The sequence below is a fragment of the Haliaeetus leucocephalus genome, unplaced genomic scaffold (assembly GCF_000737465.1).
Source record: "Haliaeetus leucocephalus isolate CR32 unplaced genomic scaffold, Haliaeetus_leucocephalus-4.0 Scaffold536, whole genome shotgun sequence".
In the NCBI taxonomy this organism is placed as follows: Eukaryota; Metazoa; Chordata; class Aves; order Accipitriformes; family Accipitridae; genus Haliaeetus; species Haliaeetus leucocephalus.
Genome location: NW_010972972.1, coordinates 637,410 through 660,876, shown reverse-complemented (window position 1 = coordinate 660,876; position 23,467 = coordinate 637,410). Strand labels below are relative to the sequence as shown.

General features: G+C 39.1%; 1 protein-coding gene across 2 annotated transcripts in view; it reads left to right on the top strand.

Annotated features, from left to right (window-relative positions):
- Positions 1-23,467, top strand: part of DLG2 (discs, large homolog 2 (Drosophila)) — a 1,012,119-nt gene that overhangs the window by 671,349 nt on the left and 317,303 nt on the right. For both annotated transcript variants that reach the window (XM_010576558.1, XM_010576559.1), the window contains one exon: positions 19,387-19,556. In XM_010576558.1, coding sequence (XP_010574860.1) covers positions 19,387-19,556 — 170 coding nt within the window. The remainder of the gene's footprint in view (positions 1-19,386; positions 19,557-23,467) is intronic.

Below are 23,467 nucleotides of genomic sequence, written 5' to 3'. Positions count from 1 at the left end.
AATCATAGAAGCCTGTAAAATCACTTTTACTGCATTTTACATGAAGTCCCTTTGATCTAACTTAACTGAGTGAAGTTCTTCAAATAGCGAGATTGTGAAAGCGACCTGCAAGACATGGATGTAATGCTACAGACCCTTGTAAATCTTTTACGTGTACCTATGGGTTGGCAAGTGGAGGAGCAGGTCAATTGGAGCTTCACGTAAATCCAACAAAAGCAAATGCAACCTCCTGCACCTGGGAAGGAGTAACTCTTTAGTGGGCAATTTATAGTTTTAAGTACATAAATATCAGGTATAAGTACCTGATGGGAGGGAATAAAGACAAAGGAGCCAGACTTTTATCAGTAGTGCCTAGTGACAGGGCAAGAGGCAACGGACACAATTTAAAACACATGAAATTCCATCTCAACATCAGGAGACACTTTTTTACTGTGAGGGTGACTGACTCTGGGCACAGGTTGCCCAGAGAGATTGTGGAGTCTCCATCCTTGGAGATATTCAGAACCTGACCAGACATGTTCCTGGACAACCTGCCCTAGCTAACCCTGCTTCAGCAGGGATGGTTTGATGAGATGATCTCAAGAGTTGCTTTCCAACCTAAATGATACTGTGATTCTGTAATTTGCACCTGAGTCAGCAGTGTGCCCTGGCAGCAATGAAGGCCAGCATGGAGGTCAGCAGAGATGCACAGAGGAAGGACTAGAGGCAAGAGTCACACGTTGCAATGAGGGAAATTCCAACTGGGTCTGAGGAAAAAAACCAATCTTTTTAATGAGGATAGTAAGGCACTGTAACTGCTGGTTCAGTAAGCTTATGCGATCTCTGTCTTCAGAGGGATTCAGAATTCATCAGGACCAAGTCCTGAGTCATGTGATTGAACTTTCAAGTTGGCCCTGCTTTGAGCAGGAGGTTGGACTAAATGACCTCCAGAGGTCCCTTCCAACCTGAATTGTTCTCGGATTCTGTAGATTATTCTTATATGTAAAACCTGTGTGAGAGACTGGAACAAAGGTGATTAAGTTCCTTGGGTTTTTTCCCTTTAGTGGAGAACAGTATTTGTATTGACAGTAGGTACAATGCAGAGTGTGGGTTTGTACCTCTTCATGGCCCATATCTCTACAGCAATACTTAAAAAGTCATAAAAGTTAATCAGCCACTTTAGACTACATTCATTTCAATAAAACATTACTGGTTTTGAAAGACTTCTTGAACTTCCAAATTCTAATAACTACTATGTTTACATACTACCCTCCCTGAAATGCACTGTTTTCTAGAACTAGTATAAGAACAAATACACTGCATAATTCAGATTTTAGAAGGCATTTTAGGTAAGTACACTGGCACAAACTCCCTAATCTTGCAAAATACAGAAAGCTGTAGAATCTTTTGTGATGTCCATATAATATATAGAAAATAATTTCATATATAGTAAATAATTTTGTGGAATACAAAATAATTAATTTTGGATTCGATCAGCTAAATGTGACTACAGTAAACTTGGGACTAACTGAAAATTGGTGCTTTTCTGAATGCTGCACACCATGTTTCTTTGAAGCTTTGAGTTTCAAGTCGGTGACAGAGAATATAAAACCTCCAGAAGCAGAAACCATTCCCACTGAGTTGAAGGAGAATTTCTCTCAACAGTTTGATCTTTTAAGACTTTGATGCATAAAAACTTCTGCTTCTATCTCACAAATGTCAGTTGTCCATGGGCAAACATCTTCTTTTTAATAAAGAAGCTCTGAATTTAGACTTCTTTTACTCTCTGGAAGAAAGAGAATTCCAGTAATTTATGGCTCAGTGCTTTTCTTGTTTTATTTGAGTTTGTGTCAGAGAAAAAAAATACAGTAGTTGGCTCAATTACTAGATAAAGCAAAGAACTTCAATATACTATCTCAGCAGTTCCTTCTATTGACACTTATTGATCATAAGTGTAATTCTGGCTTCTAAAAGGCAACACACATCTAAAAAATTCATCATACTCTGTGAAAACAAAAGTGATCAGCTTATGGAACTAGAAGCACACTGCAGTGGTATAACTTGATTGAAAAAAAAAAATAGTAGAAGAATAATGAAAAGCTTTTAATTATGACCAAGTTTAAAAGAGCAGAGACTCCCAAAATATGAATTTTTTTCAGCAATTGTAAACCAAAAGTGTTTTGAGTCAAAAATCGTTCTTTCTGTTTATAGGTTCTCATAGTCCAATTCCGATTTTATGTTGGAGGTATTTTTCTCAAAACTCTGTCTACAGGAATGAGTAGGTCATAGGAGTTCCTTATCTATTGCTTTCAGAAAATATGCTTTTCCTTTTGTGAAGGCAAGTTTGAAAATGTGACTTTTAAAAGGTCTTGGGATCTAAAAGCAAATAAGAGTCTTGGATAGAACAAGGATTAAAATATTATGTTTTGTAACAATCTCATGGTCATAGGAATCTTACTGAACCCATGATTAAAAAATCAGTTACTTCATATGTGACTGAATATGAATGAGTTTATTCGCAGGAGCGCGAGATAGATTTGGACAGCCTTGAGCTCGAATTTCAAGGGTTAATGTTGTACCAAAGATTATCTTGGTATTTGAGACTGAGCTGTAGTTAAGAGGAAAGAGGGTTGATGTGAGGGGTGAGACAAAGGGAAGAAAGTGGTTGTGCCTGCAGGCACATTGCCCTGGTAAGCTGCCTGGACCTGTAGCTGTTTCATTCATTCTTTCTTCTAGGAAACTGGTTTCCAGTCTCTTTCCATTTGTGAAACTATCAAATTTTTTTTCCTTAGAAGTGTGGATATTTGTAAGGAGAACTTAAACACGTTGAGAAAAGTACATCGATTGAGAGTTACCTTTGGCAGACTAATCAGAAAGAACACACTATCTGAATACCATAGGTTAAAAACTACTGAGGCTGTGCAGTGTTTATCTTTCCCTTGTAAGTATGTCTTTCCTGATATTACTTTAATTACTGATTGTCAGGAGTTTTAGGATTGGGAAACTGCAGCATTTTTAAGGCATGCTGTGTTGTTCTACCATCACCAGCTACCACAGTAGTTAGCCCCATTGGATTTGTTTCCCCCAGCTCTCAAAGTGATTTGGTGTGGGGCAAGGAACATAGTACGCGTGCTAATGGGAGGAGACAAGAACTGAAATAACTTGCCCTCAGTCATCTAATAAATCAGGGAGAAAGCTTGGAATAGAATAGCAATTCCTTCTCATATTTCTGTGCCTTACAGGCTTCAGTTAAATGCCTACCAGCAAAGGTTTTAAACAAATTAGATCTGCATTCCCTTCAGTTGTCAACTAACCCACTGTGATGTGCCAAAGGATTATTAACTTAGCTAGGTATATGTAGCAAGAGAGGAACTCTGACGATAAGACCCTTTCTCATGCATATTTTAATAAAAAATAAAATTAAGAAAAATTAAGGGTAAAGATTGCATTCTGATCAGATTTTTAAAAATATTTGTGTTTCACTGAAGATGAACCAGAGAGGAAATTTTACAACATCATGCTATTCATGCAAAGCTTGAAAACTGGAATTAAGAAACACCCTGGTATAACTATTGTGTGCAGTTTACCTGAGAAACTCAAAGGAAAGAAGAAATGGACGAGAGGAAACAGAAGCAAGTCCCCACTTGAGAGTTGGCTAGATAAAGGACACCCTTCCATTTTTGCCCCAGAGCTGACCATGCTTTGCCTCTGATGAAAAGTCTGAAACCTAAATCCCTCTAGCAGCAGCAGGCACACAGTTGTTTCCTGTTAGTATCCATTTGTAGGTCTAGATTGCTTACTAAGAAGTGAATTGGGAGTGATAATAGGAAAAAAACTAGAGGCTTTTTCAGATTAATGTGAAGAGCTATTCCCAGGAGAGATAATGTTCTTTACAAGTGTGTCATGTGTCTCTAATCCAGCTTGGGCAACTGGCTTTATTTCACCATCATTATATATCAAAACAGAAGTGTGTCTGCTTTGTGATTCACTGCCTAAGTCCCTGTTTGTTAACTTCTGATCTTGTATTAAGCCTATCAGTACCAGGTCTATGTGCATTGCAATGGCATACAGCTTGTTCAGGATGTTATTGTAATTACAGTGCTGCCACAAAACACTGATTCCTATCTGCACTGTTTACAGGCCTCTGACAATGCTATTAGTTCAGTACATAATTTAGTAGTAAGTTAATAAAGAGGCATTCACCCCATTAGGCAAAACATGCTTGCTTTGCAGACAGTCATAAATTAGATTGTGAATTATTGACTGCTCGCTCTGTCCTGGTTTGTGTTAGGAAGTTTGATCTTATTAACTCTGTTGGTCTGTGTATCTGTGTGTATCATTTTTTGAGTGACCGTGGAATAAAAAAAAAAGATAGAATTACCACAGGGGAACTAAATGAAAAAAGGCAGGTCACAAAATGAAAATCAAATTTTCATACATTATTTTTAAAGTTGAACATGTCTTACCATGGCTCAAGTTTTAAATTATCAACTTACACATCTTTTCATCCGTGGAATATATTACCATGTAATTCTCTTTGTTGCCTTCACCACTTCACTTTTCTTTAGCTGAATCTTTCATTTTCTCTTTTTTCTATGTGATGTTTGCATTCCTTACTTGGTATTGCAGAGCCCCAGTGTGTCTTTGAATTTGATTGTATTTCTGCTTTTCCTATGTAAAAAATAATTTGGTAGGCTGTAAAAATTCTCTTATGTGGTGCAAGAAAGGAAAGATAAACTATGTTTTAACAGCTGAATTCTCCGGTAAAGAGAACAGAATTTAATGGGAAGAAAAAGGTACCTCTCTGGCTTGTGGTATTTGAAACTGCTGAATTTTAGGAGCCTCTTTATGGACAGCAGTGATGGACATTTTTGTAGATGTTTTCTTTTGTAACACAAAGGATCAGTTTCTTCCCCCTGTAAGTTTCTGAGCTGCTTTCCACTAATTGATAGCACTACTTGTGAATAACACTTAAGCAAAGTAGCACGTTATTAGGACTTTAGATACACTGCAGTCACTTAATGCCCATTGCCCTAGGTATTTCATGCAATGGTACTGAACTGGTTAACAGGGCTCTCTCCCAAGCATTCCTTTAGTTCCCATCCTGCCTGAAATTACAATCGCCCCAGAGTGCTGCAGCAGCAGAACAGCACCATGCAGCCAAATCCAAGTGATTATTTCATCAACATGTTTGCACTGCTACTGCAGTTATGAATTTAAATAGCTCAGTGATAATTTATCTGCAGTAAGAAGCCTTCTGTGGTTACATACCTTAGAAATCATTGGCTCTTTATGGAGTCTAGTGTTAGTCAAGGAAGAAATATTTCACAGCTGTTCCTGTACTCGACAGGTGTAATCCTCTGGGGTACTGCTGAATTCTTCGTTTCTTTCAATTCCCACCGAACCTGAAAATAAGATTTTGGATTAAAAAGAAACTCACTTAACTGTCATAAAAAAAAAAATTAAGTTCCTTATAACTAGCAAAGATCTAGTTCTAAAACTTTCAAGAAAAAGCTTGGTCAACTTTTTGCTTCTGACAGCCAAAACCACTAACACACGTGAGACAGTCTGTTCATATGCTGTCAAAACTCTTGGCTGTGGTCTGAATGAACAATTTGGACTTTCTGACTTTAGCCAAACCATATTTCCTGATAGTACCTCATCATTGTTGTCACATTCCTTACTCCACTTTTAGTGCAGATGTGAGAGCAGGGGTTTTAAATTTATTTCCCCATGGCATGTGAGTTTTAATATCGAACTTGCAAGATGTGCGAGTACTTTGTTTGGATGTGTTGCTTACATCATGCCATTCTGCATGTTACTCTGAATCATACCATTACGAAAAGCAAGCTTTTTTTTTCTTTTCTACTTACCTATTTGCATTCTGCTCAAAGTTGCAGCTAGCTCTGCGTTAAGCGTGTAGCCGAATGGTACTGATGCTCTGAAGCTGCTGAAGTTTCTTACTGAACTTGAACTGCATGTTTTCTCCTCCACTTCTTTTAACGCTACAGCTTTGTTTGGAATAGCTATTCTCAATCAAATCAGAGCGGAAGGGAGGGTTTTCTACTTGTTAGTGCAAGCACCTGGGAGGTAGGACTGCTTCGTTTTGTTCTCAACTTGCTATGCCTGATCTGTGGCAACAGTTTTCTTCTTTTGTGCTAAAGTTTCCCCATTTGTAAAATGGGTATAGTGATCATTATCTTTGCCTCACGGGGTTGTTGAGGAGTTTAAAGGAGTTCCTATTTGCAAAGCACTTTGAGAGCCCCAGATGAAAAGTGCTTGTAAAAATACTGAATCCGGACTTGCCTTCTGGGTTATCTGTTCTAACTGGTTTTCCTGCACAAACCTGAATACGCTTCAGACAGCGCTACTGTCAGTCGGGAGGATTTTAACCGCGGGTGAGGAACAACCGCGTAGCTCGGCGCATTTAGCAGGCAGAGCGTACCTCAGTCCCGAGGAAGCGCCTCGTCCATCCCCAGGCTGGACTCGCCGAGGCCGGGCCGTGCCAGCTGCTCTTCCTCGGGGCTCTGGGCCTCGAAGCCCCCGCATGGCGCTGGAGCCAGCTAAACCGGAGGGCTCGGGGGGTAAGTCAGGGCTGCGAAGCCACCCCTGCCCTCCACCACACCTACGGAGCCTGGCCTGGGGCATCCTCCTCTACCTGCAGCTGGGAGGAGCTTCCCAGCTTCCTGGTGCCTTCCGTCACCTCGGAACTTACCGGGTTTTGTTCTGCGTTCCCCTTTCTTTACCTCGACACCTTCCTCTCGCAACACCCCCCAGCTACCTCCGCCTCCTTTTTCTCGTTCTTCGCCTCTCCGCTGTCCCACTTTGGCCTCTGGCTTCGAAGGGCAGACGCGAATCCTGGTTCTGTGAGCAGAAGTCTTCCTTCTGGCCACCATTAGAGGCTGCTGCCGGAGCCGCCCGGATCAAGCCGAGCTGCCGAGCGAGGCTGGATGCGCGGGGAGTCGCGGCGCTCGGTGGCTAGCGGGAGTAGTTTCGGAAGGAAGGCGTCGTACATGGCAGTGGCGGGAGACGAGACGCAGAGGGACTGAGGATAACTGGGGAGGCAGAGAACGGACGGAGGAATGGGAAGATGTGGTAAGAGCGAAGGATACCAAAGCTGGAGACTGAGCCGGAGGAGAAACGCAGAGGGAGGAGGAATGCCGGGTGGGAGAAGCAGCTTAATTCGGGGAGGGAGGAATGGAAAAAAGGAAATAGTAGTTCCTATAGCTCTCGCGAAAGAGGTTAATAAAGAAAATTTGACCCAAGTTTGAGAGCCTTCTGGAGGCCCTGCCAGCCCCAGGGTCCTGCCCACCCTCTGCACTCCCCCTCCCCTTCCCCTTCCGCCCCTGCCAACAATTCACCGCCTGCTTCCTCTGCCGTCCCCTCGCTGTCGTGAGCTCGTAATCAAACACGTTTAAGCAAAAAAGCGGGCTGGTCGGGCCTACCGGCTGATCAGTTGCTAACCGGGCGTGTGGCCAGCGGCTGCTGACCTTCTACTGCCCTGAATCACCTCACGCTTCTGCCTGCTCTGCACTATTTCAAATCTACCGTTTTTCGTAAAGTTGTACTTGATTTGCAGTAAGTTAAGGTGGGAATCTCAGGTCTGTTAAGTACAAAATGGTCTTTTACGCGTGGAGAATTGTTTTGATTTGTCTTTTATACCGGTGCATCTGGCAAAGGGAAGGGCTCATCCCCAAACCAGCAGCTTTACCATGACATACATTTGTGTTACATTTGTGTCTCACAGCCCCTGCCTCTGCTTGAAGAGGAGGTGACAAGTCTATCTTACTCAGGGGCATTTTAAAAGGAGTTATGTGTGAAGCGAAAGAACATAAACTCTGTACAAAATTCCTATAGGTGTGGGTTACCTAGCAAAAGAATTCATTTGCCTTGTGTTATGCTAGCCAAGCAATAACTGAAGGCATGATGGCACAGAAAATAATTTCATTATAAATGGTTTAGAACAGCTGTACCTCCAAAAGTATTATACAGTGACAGGATATCATTCTGCTTTCAGGATGTTACTGATGAAGAAAAAAAAAAAAGAGAGGTCCTCCTGTTGTAGATGTACTTAGACTTGACTTTTCAAAAAGTTTATGCTTGAGTCTGTGTGGAAGCTGAATGGGTGTCAGCTACTCCTCCCTCAACCCCATATAGCTACACCCTGTGAGATGAGCTACCATTAGCTAATAACTACTTCCCATTCTCAAAGTGTGTGTAAGGAAATTGTGTATAAGGAGATGCGGCTCTTCTGGGAGGCATTAAACCAAGTGGGGTTTTGCTTCTCTCCTCAGTCTGCATTGGGTTTGTCTGTGAAGCATCCTTAGCCTCTCTGAATTTTATCAGACACAAAAAGAATGACACTTTTTTGTAGTGGTGGTGTTGGTTCAGTCTTTGAGTAGATATGTGAGAAATTTTAACTGGATACGTTTTTTTCCTAAGATGAGGATGTAGAGAATGATATTTGCAGTTGATGTGGAATTTACCATAGTTTTCAGCTCCTAGATATTATTGATCATGTTGCATGAGGTCATCATGAGTAAATTTTAAGTAACACCAAGTCAATACCATGCAGTGAGCATTCATATAGTTTATGAAACTTCAGCTTTTAGATAGCTTCAAATAATAATAAGGTCAAGTTATTGATTTTGAAATTAGAATTAATTTTGAAATTTTGGTAACAAATTCACTCCTACAGCTAAAAATTTCCTGATATTAATTGCTTACCAAGATGTTTTTGGAAATCAGTCATTTAAAATAGAAATGCTTAGTGCATTTGGCAGTAGTAAATTTTTAAAAGTTTTCAATATATGTGGTAATTTATTTAAATTACACAGTTTCTTTATTTGACTTGTTAATTGTTTAAATAAGTTATTTTTTAAGTCTCCCTTGCCCTGTGAATGTTTCTTAATGGAGTGCTGGCTGCATCACTGCATAAAAATTTGCTATCTACAAATTTCAGGTCTAAAAAGACTTCAGAATACTATGCTAAAGCTGAGCAAACATTTTTTGATACAAAATGAGGTCCAAATTGCTCTTCAGTGGCAAAGGGAAAAGAGTAAATCAGGGCTTCTTTCATTCACAACAGTAGTGGCAGAATCACCTTTCAGCTCACCTCTGAAGGGAAACCTGCATTCACCATCCTTCTCTCTCTGGGGAACATGAGCCTACACCTTCCAGAGGAGTAATCAGACCATTAAACTGGAGAGGCTGTGAAATCAACGTATTTTATTCTTTCCTTCCAGAGTTGTTTCACTTCCTCAAAGACAAGTAAATGTTAACTGGGGCAAAGCAACCTTGCAGTGAGCATGCTGTTTTGAGAGTCAGGTAGAGGTTGTGGACCAGGGTCTCCTCTCTATGGATGTCCTGAGCACTGCTCAGCAGCAATCTTACACGTACCTGCATTAGTTTCTATTGTTGTTACAATTTCTGTAATATTTTTAAAGATTTCATCAAGTCAAAGCAAGAGGCAGAATTTCTTTCTAGTCTTGTGACTGAGGATGCTTTCCTGAATAATGGGAGATTTTGACTGCAATTTAAGAGCATTAGATTATACAAAGTGCAACAGCTTCAGTGATGGAAGCAGAGGTAGTTAAAGTAGTTTTCTAGGAGATGATATTGGGTAATAAGACAGCAGATTGTTGTTTTGATTTTTTGTTTTCCTGACTTTCTAACCTTTTATTTTATTCAATTTTATTTTAATGCATAATAGAATGAAATTTATTTTTGGCTTGACTGGAAAATTTATTCAGCATAAAACAATGTCATTTTTGTCAAGAAAAAACATAATACAAACAACCTTTTTTTTCAGAGTTTAGTTATAAATCTGTAGGTGTTACAGCCAAGAGGCATTCAGATAAACAGAAAGATGGGTGCTGGTGTTTCCGTCTCTGAAATTAAATTAGTGTTACCAGTAGTTCAGCTATATGCCTTTGGCTTGAAGAGTTTGTCTAGCAGGGCCTTTTTTCTTATGATGAAAAATCAGTTGTGAGATGTAAGAGATTATGTCCTGTTTCCTAACTACAGGAGAGAAACAGAATGACCAGGGAACAATGTTTGCTGTCTCTTCTAATGAAAGCGTTTGGGAACATGAAATAAAACTAATAAGCAGCAGGTTAATATATCCATAAGGAGATAATTATTTGACTGGTAGCAAATCTGTGGAATTAATTGACAGAGAACACTGTGGATGTTAAAAGTTTACATGGGTTTTGAAAGCAGTTAAACAAATTTGTGGAAGAAGAATCTATCCAGGGTTATTAAATGAAAAAAAAAAAAGGTACCTCTGACTCAGGAAAGTCCCGAGTTGTCAGCAGCAGAAAATGTATTCTGGGTAAATACAGTGTTAACGCTTTTCCTTTACCATCTGGTAAAGGCCACTATTGGAAAGAAACAGCAGGCTAGATGGACCCTTGGTCTGGATTATGGCTTCATATAGCTTTTATATTCTAGGCAACCGAACACCTTACTCCACACATTTTAGCTCGGATCTTCCCTACAGTGTGAACATTCAGGCAATAGGGGCAGCAGTGTTTCCATTAGGCAAGGGGTTTGATTTCTGGGTAGGGATGTGGTCGGTAAGGTTCAGCTGGGTAGCTCTGGCACAAGCCTCGTTGATGGCCGTCTTGCCTTGCTGCCTAGTTGTGTGTCTCTGCAGCAATCCTGCTGCCAGGGGCCGAGGTCTCTGATTTTAATCTGTGGGAGAGGTTTTTGCACTACAGGGTTGTGACTGTTCTTTTCTATTTTTATTCCTGTTGGTAGCAATTAATGGGCCCCCTCTTGAAATCAATCACTGCATGGCAGGTTGTGCTGGAACTCAAGCTAGTGCTAAATGAGCTCAACATTGCAGAGCTGCATTAATATGGCCTTTTACCTGTGGTAATTGGCTGTAGACATATGGAAAATATTGATCGAGGTGTATTTCCATGCTAGATCTACTCTGTCAGTGTCTGAGCTGGCTTGGATATCTCTGCATGGGATTTCACTGTGCCAATTTGATGTAGTATGAGCTTTCTTTGGGGTCAGACTCACTTGGATTCTCGATGTTAGCTTGGTGGGTATTTTCAACCAAGAGGTGTATATAAACACTCCCAAACAAACAGACACCCTGTGATAAAGGCACACTGCTTAAAGGGATAAAGGGATCTGTTCAGTGTGGCAGAAAGGGTTAACTGAAGGAAAGCCCCAGCCTTGCCCCAGGAAGTTCTCTGAACTAGGCTAGAATGCAGAAATGATTCAAAGTATTTTAAACAACAGATAAACCGCTTTTTAGCCAAGTTTGTGCCTGGAATGAAGTCTTACAGCTGAGTTTAAGACCTTTAAGAAAAAAAAAAAGGGAAAAAAAAAAAGTGCAAATGCTGATGTGTCCTCTATTGAAACTGTGTGAATAGGAACATATTCAAGCTTCTAAATATATTTTCTTCTAACAGTCTAAAGGCTGCAGGGACTTTTCCATTCCTAATTATATAGTGCAGTATGCTGTCTGTTTCTGACTTGCAACTTCAAAAATAGAAATTAGAGTCATAAATGAAACGTAGAGAGAGGGGTAAAGAGATGCTGTGTATGATAAGGAGCTGCTCCGCTAGTATTTTTACTATATTGTTACCGGTCACTTGTGTTTTAAATTCAATTACTATTATGCTGACCCTTTAATACATTGACATTTCCTTAAGATGGCTGTTGTTTTAAAAAAAATCCATGAGTAACTAAAGCAGTAGTGAAGGACAATAAATGTAAATGTCTTTTGACATTTCAGTAGCTGTGCTGGTTGTGTCTCAGATCTCAGGAAGGTCATGTCATTAACAGGATATGGAAACACACAGTCATTTCAGGCAATAACACATTCTGAAATTGAGAAGTATTTTCTGAAATCTGAATTATTCCCTGACAATTTGGGCTCCAGTCTCTGTTCTGGAACCAAAATAAAGCTCAAAGTCCTCTGGTAGCACACCTGCAAGTCACGCTGGTGTGACCTTAAGCCCTCCTGGATGTGATCTGAAATTTTTGACTGCATTACAGTAGGCATTTTTACATCCTAAACCATCACTGGACGCCTCGTATACAAAGGAGGAATTTCCTTTGTCCTTTTTGCTTTCTCGTGCAACCTTCCAGAGGACAAGGACTAGAACTTTGTGCTAGTGGGTCCTGGATGTGGGAATCAGAAAAGTGGCTGAGACACCGCACCGATCCGGAGGGACGGAGCTGGATCCACATGCGCAGGCTTTTTCTGCTGCTCCTCTGCTTCTTTTGCATTCTGCCATTTAGACAGGAACACACTAGAGATGGACTTTCACTTGGAAAGAATAGGTGGCTCTTTTCTATACCAAAAACACTGCAAAAGTTGAACAGTGAACTGTGGGGGTAACAACACAATTTCAGGTCGCCCTCCAAAACCTTATACTGGCAGCTGTGGGCTGAAGGGTGGTGGTATGCTGAAGGACAGACTGGGTTTCCATTATGTTGTAGTAAAATCTACACATACCCTTAAATCAAAACCATTTGTAAAATGTTTTTATTTCAGTCTCTGGGCTGCAAATCATTCCAGTTGCTGGTATGAATTGTGAGGCTGCAGAAGCACGGCACTAGGCTTAAATGAGCACACCCTGGTTTTTGGCAAGACTTGTTAGCTCAGCTGTGCTCCAGCCTTCAGGCTCCCAATGGCCAACACACCGAAACTGGTTTGCCAGTGCAGGTGGAGAAAGCATCCGTCTGGGTGAACTTACTTACAGCAATGCTGTGCAAGAGTTTAGTTCCCGTCTTTGCACACACACAAATGCACACACAGCGCAACCTTTGTGCATGGTGGAAGTGTTTGCCCTTCATCTCTCACTTCTGAAGACTGGTTACAAGCTAAAGGCAGGGAGCTGCTTTTGTTGGTTATCTATTATTTATGCTGAGTATGCCTAGAGGCTGCACTGAGGGTTATTCCCGTTTGAGATGAGCCAAGAAGGTGTAGGCTCTCCTCTGGAAAGTTTATTTAGACTGTAAACAGGAGACAAAGGAAGTGGGACGCAGGTGGGGTTTTAATCCTCTATTTGAAGATCATGAAAAAAAGAAGTTAAGTGACCTGCTCAGGGTTGCACAGGAAGAGTTGGGGTGGCACCAGGCCAGCATTTTGGGGGAAAAGATTATATTTTTTTCAATTTATTTCATTGTAATAGATTAATGTCACTTGCTAAAGGATTCAGAGGATTGAAGGATTATTTTTTTTCTCGCAGGAATGAAACACTGTGTTTTTAGTCCTTATTTACTTTCCTCAGAACCAAAGACAATCCTGCTCTTGCTAGAAGCAAGTGCCTTCATGTTAAATACAGTTGGGTTACCATTTTACTGTACCAATATTTGCATTTATATTTAAATCAAAATCACTCCTAGGATTTAAGGTTTTTTGTTAAGTTCAGCTCAAATTCTGCTGTGTCATTCATAAATTATTCTCCGCCCCAAAATCATAACTTTTATCAAGTGTTATTTTCAGTCAGTACCCGTTCTGTGAGATACTTGGAATTTCATTATAAAGCACGTAAGTGTCAAATTTTGTGTTAGGATTGGCTGGTACCTTCATCAGACATTTTCATAAGCACTAGATCCTCTCTAGCTTCCAGAAATAGCCAGAAATTTTATTCTACTGCTAAGTTTTCTCTTTCTGTTTTTAAAATAGACATAGAAGTAGTTTTATACTACGTTACAATGTCAGAAAGGGTCCTGAGGGTATATGTGAATTTGCTACAGAAATTGGATCTTGTGTCTAAGGATCATTGTACCTAAGGAAACAGTATGCCCGATGGTACATGTATATTATTGGCATTTAGTTTTAGCTCTGTATTCTGCAATTGGAAAGACAGATTTGAAGACTGCTGTAGTAAATTTGAGATCCTTTATTCTGAATTCTTAGTTGAAATTAAAAAAAAATAATGCTTTATTCCTCTTGGAAAGACATTATATTGGCCAGTACCAATAATTACATTTTTTACCCCTATATGCTGTAAATTTCACTTACTATGGGATCGGAAGGGTGCATATAGAATTAAAAAAAAGTAGGGGAGAGAGAGTCAGTCATCCTGAACTAATGGGCTAGAATGATTCTCCTACGGTCAGATAATATATTTATATTATTATTCACTGATCACTTGAAGAAAGGATAATTATTAGTCCTTTCAGCTTGTCACCTGTAAGCACCTTAAAATGCTGTGTTCTTGTAACTTCTGGAAGAAAGAAAGCATCGACCCTTTTATAGGGAGGCTTTGGCTAAAAAGGTTAGACAAAGCAGGAGCAAAGAAATAAAGTGAAAGTTTAGTGCTTCTCTCTCTTACTTTTGTTGTCTACCCGATACCTCCGTACTGATATATGGAGGTATATATTTACCTGATATATTCCATAGCTTTGCACTGATTCTCCCTTAGTAACAGTATTTTTACCTTGATTTCTAAGCTTTGACTAAAGAATAAATAAAGTCCATATCAATTCAAGTTTTGCTGAGAAGGCAGCTAAAAAAAAAAGTTAGAATTGCTTAGAGGTAATTTATTAATGTTGGCCATTCTGCAATAGAAAGCATGGTAACTGTATCTGTGAGGAGCAGGACTGTCCCATTAATAGACTGCCAGTTAGTCTGGAGGTGTCTGGATGATAACGAAGACCTGTGGATTACTGCAGCTTTTAGTGTCATGAAGTTGTCCCATGGGGCACAGATCATTCCCTTGTTCTTGAGTCCATAGTTGGTTTCAGCTAGCTCCTTTATGGAGCTGCAAGCAGTCTAATGTGTCTTGGCAAGACCATTTGGTCTTCTGGGGCTCTCTGCTGCAGTACTAGTAGGCTTTGGGTTTCTCTTCAGGGCACCATATTGCACAGAACAAGTGAACAGAATGATCATTACTAGTTGTCGCCTACTATATCTCTTATTATATTTCTAATAAGCGCCTAAGGATTGTACTCCTCTTGTTTACTTACGACTTGACTGAAGCAATTATCAGTTTTTCAAGGATGTCTGCATAATTCCTTGAAAACTGTAAACATGAAACTCAGATGAAGGTAGTCAGGTTTAGAACAAACTTGGAATAACCCCTTAAGGAACAGTATTTTTCCTTAAATCAACCCCTTATGTGATTTGAAGATAGCAACAACTATTGAAAAACCTCTGTGTCCCTGACCTTTCCCCTTAATGGCAAGATCTCTCTCATATTTCTTGTATCAGTTGTAACTGTCATGGCATGATTATAGCAAGTGTTCTATATTTTATGATCCAGGGTCCTTCATATCTGAATTATACTACAAAAGTCTTGTAGAATATATCCATTTTGTTAAAGTAGAGGAGCCAGTGTGCCATGGGACGAGCTGCCTAGCTCATTTTAACTCAGCAGTTACCTGGAGGGGTGATTCTGCAGACCTGAATAAATTTAAGTATATACATAATGCTAAGTCCCCATTTGAGTATTTTGGCTAAAATAGAAACAGGATTATTTATACCTCAAAAATTAATCAGACTTATATGCTGTGCTGAACTGAGATATGAAGTCCCTCTTTTTCCAAGGAAACAATAGCATGCACGTTGCTTTTAGGCTTATGTTTTTTTAAAATATGGTTAAAACATATTTTAATTCTTTTTTTTTTTCTGCACAGCACTTCCATTCTTCAAAACACTTCTGATCACATATTGCTTTTCTTTGAAACATGAATCAATTTAGTCAATAACTCTGTGAAGCTGTATCTTTAGCAGATGAGATTATATTGTTAAATCTTAGCAATTAAAGTTCTACATTTTAGGAATAATTTTTAAGAGTTCTTTTTGTATAGAATTAGAGAAAATAGAATTTCCTCTAGTTTAATTGTTGCAAAAGTCATTAGCCGTAGCTTAGAATACAACCTCCTTTTCTGCTTTGTCTCTCATTAGAACTTTTTACAATTCACTAGAAATTTTTACAATTTTTTTCAATCTTAAAGAATAACTGTATCAATAGACCTTACTCAAAGAAGTATATGACATTAGGGTTTACAAGTAGAATGGTAATAATTTAAAAGTGCTGAGTGTTAAAGAAATGGTTTAATATTAAAAAAACATATTTATGGTATCTTGTTGTGGAAACAAGGAAAGTCTTCTTGGAACACTTTTCCTCCTGCCTTGATTTTTTGGTGTTGAATTGCTGTAGGTATTTATGAAACTATAAGGATCTCTTTTGCTGGATTTGTGTATCACTGTCTTGGATTATGAGGCAGATCTTCTTGGCACAGGTCTGAAACTGTGCTTGCAACTAATTTCTACATACAGTGTATACCCACCTACAGGCCTTAGGAAGATTTTGAGATAAATAAGGAAAGTAATCCATGTATCAACTGAAATAAACTTTTGCCATATAGTTGTCACATGAATATCTTAATGAAGCAGGGAAAATACATTGGAGAGCTGTTTGCAAGGGCGAAATAATTTTGCCCCTAAGTTGTAAGACCATACACTTGATCATCTGAAAGAATTTTCTTAAACTGGATTTACTGACTTTTTTTGCTATTATTATTTTAGGTTTATATCGTTGCAGCATTTACAGGTCACTAAAAGAGCAGAGTTCTTACAGAGTAGGAACTGTACTGTAAAAGTTTAAATAGAAGGAAAAAGTATCCCAAGACCACTGTCACAGACTTCTGTCTTTAGATAATAACAACTATGCCAAGTATTGGCCTTGAAAACCTTCTGCGTAGATTTAAGGAGAAAAATACGCCATCACAGTCTATGTGTTGTTCAGATGTTGCTTCAGCTTTCTTGTTTTATTCTCTTCTCTGAAATTGTCTTATTTTTTAGTGAATAATGATTTCTCTTCCAAGTGCTCTATGTTCCTAAATTTTTAAAAAAGATTCTGGAGTTTCTAGATTAATAATAATAAAAGAATCATTTAGCCATTAAGGTTACAGTCATCCCACCAGTTTATGTAATTTATTTCATTGCACCATGGACCTGCTGTTTTAGAGGCCTGAATATTCTCACCTCTGGGAGAACAGAGTGAAGAAGGGGAATAAAGTTACTGTGCAACAGTAACTGCAGCTGGAGAGAGGAGTGAGGATATGTGAGAGCACCAGCCCTGCAGCCCCCCAGGTCAGTGCAGAAGGAGGGGAGGAGATGCTCCAGGCGCTGGAGCAGAGATTCCCCTGCAGCCCGTGGTGATGAAGACCCTGGTGAGGCAGCCTGTCCCCTGCAGCCCAGGGAGGTCCACAGGGGAGCAGATCTCCACCTGCAGCCCAGGGAGGACCCCACGCCAGAGCAGGGGGATGCCCGAAGGAGGCTGGGACCCGTGGGAAGCCCATGCTGGAGCAGGGTCCTGGCAGGACCTGTGGCCCTGCGGGGGACCCACGCTGGAGCAGTCTGTGCCTGAAGGACTGCAGCCCATGGAAGGGACCCACGATAGAGAAGTTTGTGGAGGACTGTCTCCTGTGGGAGGGACCCCACGCTGGAGCAGGGGACGAGCGAGGAGTCCTGCCCCTGAGGAGCAAGGAGCAGCAGAGACAACGTGTGATGAACTGACCACAACCCCCATTCCCCGTCCCCCTGCGCTGCTGGAGGGGGGAGGAGGTAGAGAAAATCAGGAGTAAAGTTAAGCCTGGGAAGAAGAGGGTGGGGAGAAGGTGTTTTTTAAGATTTGGTTTTATTTCTCATTATCCTACTCTGATTGGTAATAAATTTCACTAATTTCCCCAAGTCGAGTCTGTTTTGCCCATGACAGTACTTGATGAGTGATCTCTCCCTGTCCTTATCTCAACCCATGAGCTTTTCATGGTATTTTCTCTCCTCTGTCCATCTGAGGAGGGGAGTGATAGAGTGGCTTTGGTGGGCACCTGGCATCCAGCCACGGTCAACCCACCATAAAAAAATAAAGCACTTTATGTTAAAGCACTTATTAATTTGACAGCCAAACCACACAATTAAAAATTTGGAAAATTAATAATTCTGGCATTGAAGGAAAGCAGCAAACCCAACCATTGAATGAGAACTGGAAACTTTGCAATACAGTACTTTTTATCAGAAGGGAAGTATCAATTTTGTGTCCTTTCCAAGTTTAACCAGTTGTCAGATAAAGGTTGCTGTCAACATTTTCCCCTGTAAATGTTCTTCCAAAAGGCTGATAACACAGAAGGTCTTTGGTTTCAAATAGTTGTCTTTTGTTTTGTTTTGTTTTGTTTTTAAATAAAAACAGCAGCACAAGAACATAATAAAAATCCATCCTAAATTCTCAGAGTTCAGATAAACTTTTGGTAAAGCTTCATTCTCGCTTCTTGTGCCAGGACTCCTGAGCAATACTCGGCTCAAGTGTTCTTTTGCTGTAAAGAATAACATTCGATAGTTGATCTTTATGTATAGAAACATAGCGGAAATGGGAATATTTTTAGCAACTCATATTTTCTTCACTGATTATCCTTTTAGACATGCAGAACACATTCATTTACATATGCCTTTTTCTTCTGTACGCAAAATACTTAGAGACATCTCATAATAAATGTACTTCACAAGAACAGTAGTCTCAATTCATCCAGTTCTTTGGATTTTGCTCTTCTCACTTACCCTCATTTGCAAAGAAAGTATGGCCCAGTAGTTAAGTCATTAGCCTGCTGGTTTGGAGATGGATTTTAGTGCTCTCAAGGTGTAGATTTCCTTTCCAACTTAGACAAATCTGTCAGATAAGGAGAATATTACTCCATCTAACCAGGACATTTTGAGGCTGAATATATTAGTTCATCCTCAGATAATGTAGTAAGTGCCCAAAGTAAGAATATTAGGGAATTTTATTAGTATTCTATGAAAAATAGATGCTGTTACCACACAGCATATCTTGGAGCCTATGGCCAGTGGTGAAAATGTAAAGAATGAAATTTGTGCAAATTATTTAGCATGAAACACTCTCTTTTAAATTGTCTGCTTTTTTGTAGGACAGCATTTTTGCCTTGACAACTTAGAATTCTTTGGCTCTGATGAAGAAATGTGAGAGATTTAAGGAGGTGTTTGAACAATTAGTGGTTTCTCTATATTAAATTAAATCAGCTGATTTCCTTAAGAGCAACTGTAGTAGTAGCATGCAGCATGAATCTTGTAATTCGATTATACTGTTTAGTAAAAAGTGTTTTAATGAAGCCTATAAAGACAATTTGTTTTTTACTCATTTCTATCACTCTAGTGGATCCAACCCCAATTTATGAAGGAGGATGGTAGGTGTTGGGTGATTAGGTAGAATTTAGTTTGACTCAGGTATGTCTTTTGGAGGGACTAAGTGTTCTGTTTCTGTCTCATTGCTGATGAAGCATATCGCATTAAGACTGTCATCTGGCAGACTTCTCAATGAAGTGTTCTTCATTTTACAGCACTACTGACAAAACTCTGTTCAATCCAGGATAACAGCTGAAGCATTTAGTAGCTATGCTTCTTTGTTTTTCTTCTAGGGTCAACGATTGCATCTTGCGAGTGAATGAAGTCGACGTGTCAGAAGTCTCTCACAGCAAAGCCGTGGAGGCCCTAAAAGAAGCTGGCTCCATAGTACGATTGTATGTTCGTCGAAGGAGACCTATTCTGGAGACCGTGGTAGAGATCAAGTTGTTCAAAGGACCTAAAGGTAAATGTGAAAATGAAAAGACATCCATTTTAAACTTTGTGTTTAACCTCTCCTGTAGCTCAGATGACATCTGACTTGTTGGTTTGTTAACTGGTTGACCTGTCAAATACTGAAATGCAGTTAATTTAGGCTGGTAGAACTTCAATTCATGGTTGCATGTCCCTTCCTGAAATATAAAGGAATTCAGGGACTTGTGGTTTGTTTCATTTGAAGTTTACTGTAGAGATGGCTCGTTACCTCCTGAAGAAATGTAAGATGCAGAGATATTATGCTTTATATTGGCAGCATGTATACTTCCTCTAAAGTTCCTCTACTGAGACCTTTGGCTTTCATTTAAGGTGCTGTTGAATACAGAGTTTCTAAATTCTCCCTTTTTTCAGAAGGCTTCATGATTATCCAACATATCCTTTCTACTTTCATGTTGATGGTTTCTTCTGCAGTTGTCTTTGGAACAAGACAAGAACACTAACTCACCCAGATACGTGGGAGAATTTTATTTTATCCTTCAACAAAATTACACGGAAGTCTAGCATGATACCTTCACTAGTCTAAATCAGCTTTATCACTTCCAGCAGAACCTTCTGGTTACAGAAAAAAAACCCAAATTCCTTTCTAGAAGCATTAGTACAAATTGTGAATATTGTATTTTCACCTTTCCTTTTGCAAAAAGTTTTTATTTGCGCAAGTGTTATTTTTAACAAATTTAATTTTATTGTTTTTCCTGCCTGAAATTTCCCTCTCGCTACTGTATTTTTCTTCATAGCTAATTTCTGGGCAAAGAAAATGGATACTTGCACAATACCTGCAGATAGAATGAACAGCAGTAGATTTTTGGATCCATAGTAATTATTTCATAAGCAAGTCTTTAATTAATGGTATATACATGAAATGAAGAAATATGCATGTCTCAATATATGCCATGCACATGAGATTATTCTACCTGTCGTATCTACTGTGAATAAATAACCTGTAGCTTTTTCAGTGGTTTCCCTTACATCTCATCTCATGTGAATATTACAGTATGCTTCTACATAGTTTTTTATACTAGTAATGGAGTATATTTGTTTCTAATACATGTGGAATTGCTGAGATTATCCATCCATAGTATGCAAAGATAGTGCACTGTTTTCAAGATTGCACTATACCTCTTCTACGTATATCATGGTTATTTGGCACAGCAGTGTATTCATCATCCTCTATTCTTGACGAACAGTAAGAAATATTTAAACATGCATCTGGGGTAAACCCCTAAAAGTCTGGATCCTTGAGGTCAATTACAATGCTAAATTGACTTTCTAATAGAAAAGCATCTCTAATGAGATTTTGTACGTGTATGAACTCAGAATAGTAGTGCAGACAGCAGTGGGTTTTTTTAAAGCTTTGGAATTAAACTAAGTGTGTGATATGATAGTCATTTTGAGTAACCTAAGGCTAAAGAAACTAAAATTAACATATCCTTTCAGGTTGTGATGAAACAGTAAAAATTATTCTCCATGACCAAATTTTTGCTGCATTGTAGAAATGGACAAGAGAGGCAATCATTATCTAATAACATTTTTGCATCATGTTTGTTTTGATTGTATGCCTGAAACTCTTTATTTTTACATTTCTTTTCATAAAAGAGAGTGGATACCAAGAAAGTGCTTTTTATGACAAGCTAAAGAAGCTTTGCTGCTTAGTGCTACAAATGTCATTTCTTAGCTATGTTCTTACATGAAGTTCACTACAGATATGTAATATAAATAGTGAATTTCATTGTTAAGCAGAATACCTTTTTAAAATTTTCACTTCAATATTATAGAAATAAATTAACTGGAAATTTGGATGAAGCAAAAAGTTGATGTGCTAGTTCTTTGCAAAAGCCAGGGGTTTTATCTTTATAATTTAGGCAGTAAGGAAGCATACCATTGTATGCTTTCTATATTCCACAGATGAAAAAAGCTGAATGAAGAAAATAGGTTATAGATTGGTTGGAAATCTTATCAATACTAATTATAATATCTGTAGCAGTTTTCCTTTGAATTTTTCAAAATATTCCATGAAAAATAAACTATCTGTTGAGAGGCATCAAACTCACAGCAGAAGTTGAGAATAAAACCTGTGAATCTTGGCTGTAGGTTTCAGTGCTAGTCACTCGTGTGATGCTTACCTACTCATATCTCAGGTGACCTTTCTGTGAGCTGCTCTTTCACACCATTACTATGCAGTGCAAGAACAACTTCGTATTTATATACACAGTGTTTCTTATTTCTCGGGGTGAAATTGGGGTGGTGTGATATTCAGAGCAGGACCTGAAAATCAGCGTGGTAGCTCCCATACCATTCCTTCCTTCCTACTCACAAAGTGAATAAAGAAAGTGAATCTGTTTTTTAGACAAGAAGGCTGCTCCATCCTAAACTTGGAGCGGCAAGTATCTTTCCAGTTGCTTCTTTCCCTGTCTGTCTCTGTCAGTATATAACTCAGTATATACCGAGTTCACTCCTCACTGGGTTGAGAATTTACCACATGAAAGCAAGTCTTGGCTTCCATAATAGCATATAAACTCAGAGATCACTAGGTTGCCTGTGTATGTGTAGTAGATCATATCTTTCAGCACTTGAAGGTGATAAAGAAGGAAATTTGCAAGGCTTTTTATATAAATATTCTTTTAATTTCATCTGAGGTATTCAGGATGAGGGCTTTTACAAGCTCTGAGTCCATGAAGGTTAGATTTTTTTAAAATGGATGTTAATTTTTCTAGCTAGCAACCACCATATAAAAGACATAGGTTCATTTTGCAAATCTATTTTGAACATAAGTTAAATATGCATTGTGTAGCAATGGCTTTTGGAATATGGCAGGGGAGAGGTCATGGTAGTGTGCTGCCAAGTGGCACCTTTTGAATGCAGATCCCCATGCAATTGTTGCTGCTGCTTTACAGAAAAGCTGTCCTAGCATCACATGTGCTAAAAGGCCATGTAACTCTTTCACTCGTCTTTTTGGGAAGAGAGGTAAACAAAGGCACAAATTAGTTGTGTAATAGAAAATCAAGGTATCAAACAGAACTGCAGCTGTATAGGTATTTAAAGCTGTGCATTCATCAGTTTGCCACACTTGATTGATAATATTGGCTGATGTCAATAGTCTGTGTCTTGAAGGTAATTGCTAACTGTGATCATTGCAGGATCTCCCTCTCACTGTGCTTGGGAGATTGTCTTTTGTATGCTTTTTGTGTGTCTGTTCAGTCAGATGTACAATTTTAGTGATTCACTGTTTGGCTTTGCATAGCATTTAGTAGCAAACAGTAGGTGTTTTATTTCAGTCACTCCCGGGACACTGCAGGTTTTAGCAGCCAGCATCTTTGCAGTAGCTGAGGGCTGTAACAGAGGAAGGATATACAATGGAGCTTTCTTATTGAAAATCAATAGTATTTAGACATAACTGAAAATCCTATCCTTAAGTAACACACTTTTCTTGCTCTGTATTGAAACATAACAAGACTAACAGTAATGAGAATGGATTGCGTACACTGCAGTATTTGTTCCTGGGGAGCAAACATGCAGACATTCAAAACAAAGCAATTTAATGGTGGTATTTGACTTTGTAATATTACTTGTGTATTAGCTTCCCATAAGACCCTGCAAAGAATTGTGAATGAGCAGTGAATTATGAACTTCAGTCACTATTCAGAGATTACAGTGCTCAAACCCATACGATTTCATTTGACTGGAGGTTTTTAAACCAAAGGAATTCCACTGGCCTCTGGGATTTTCATGCTGTCCTATCACACTGCAAATCTACTTTTTACTAAAACCAGAAGTATTGAGTAGTATGCTTGATGTAAGATTAGTTATAAAAATTAAACTTGATTTTTTTCAAATTTCAGTTTTTTAAAGAATCAGCCAGAAAAATGCATTTCTACCACTGTAGAA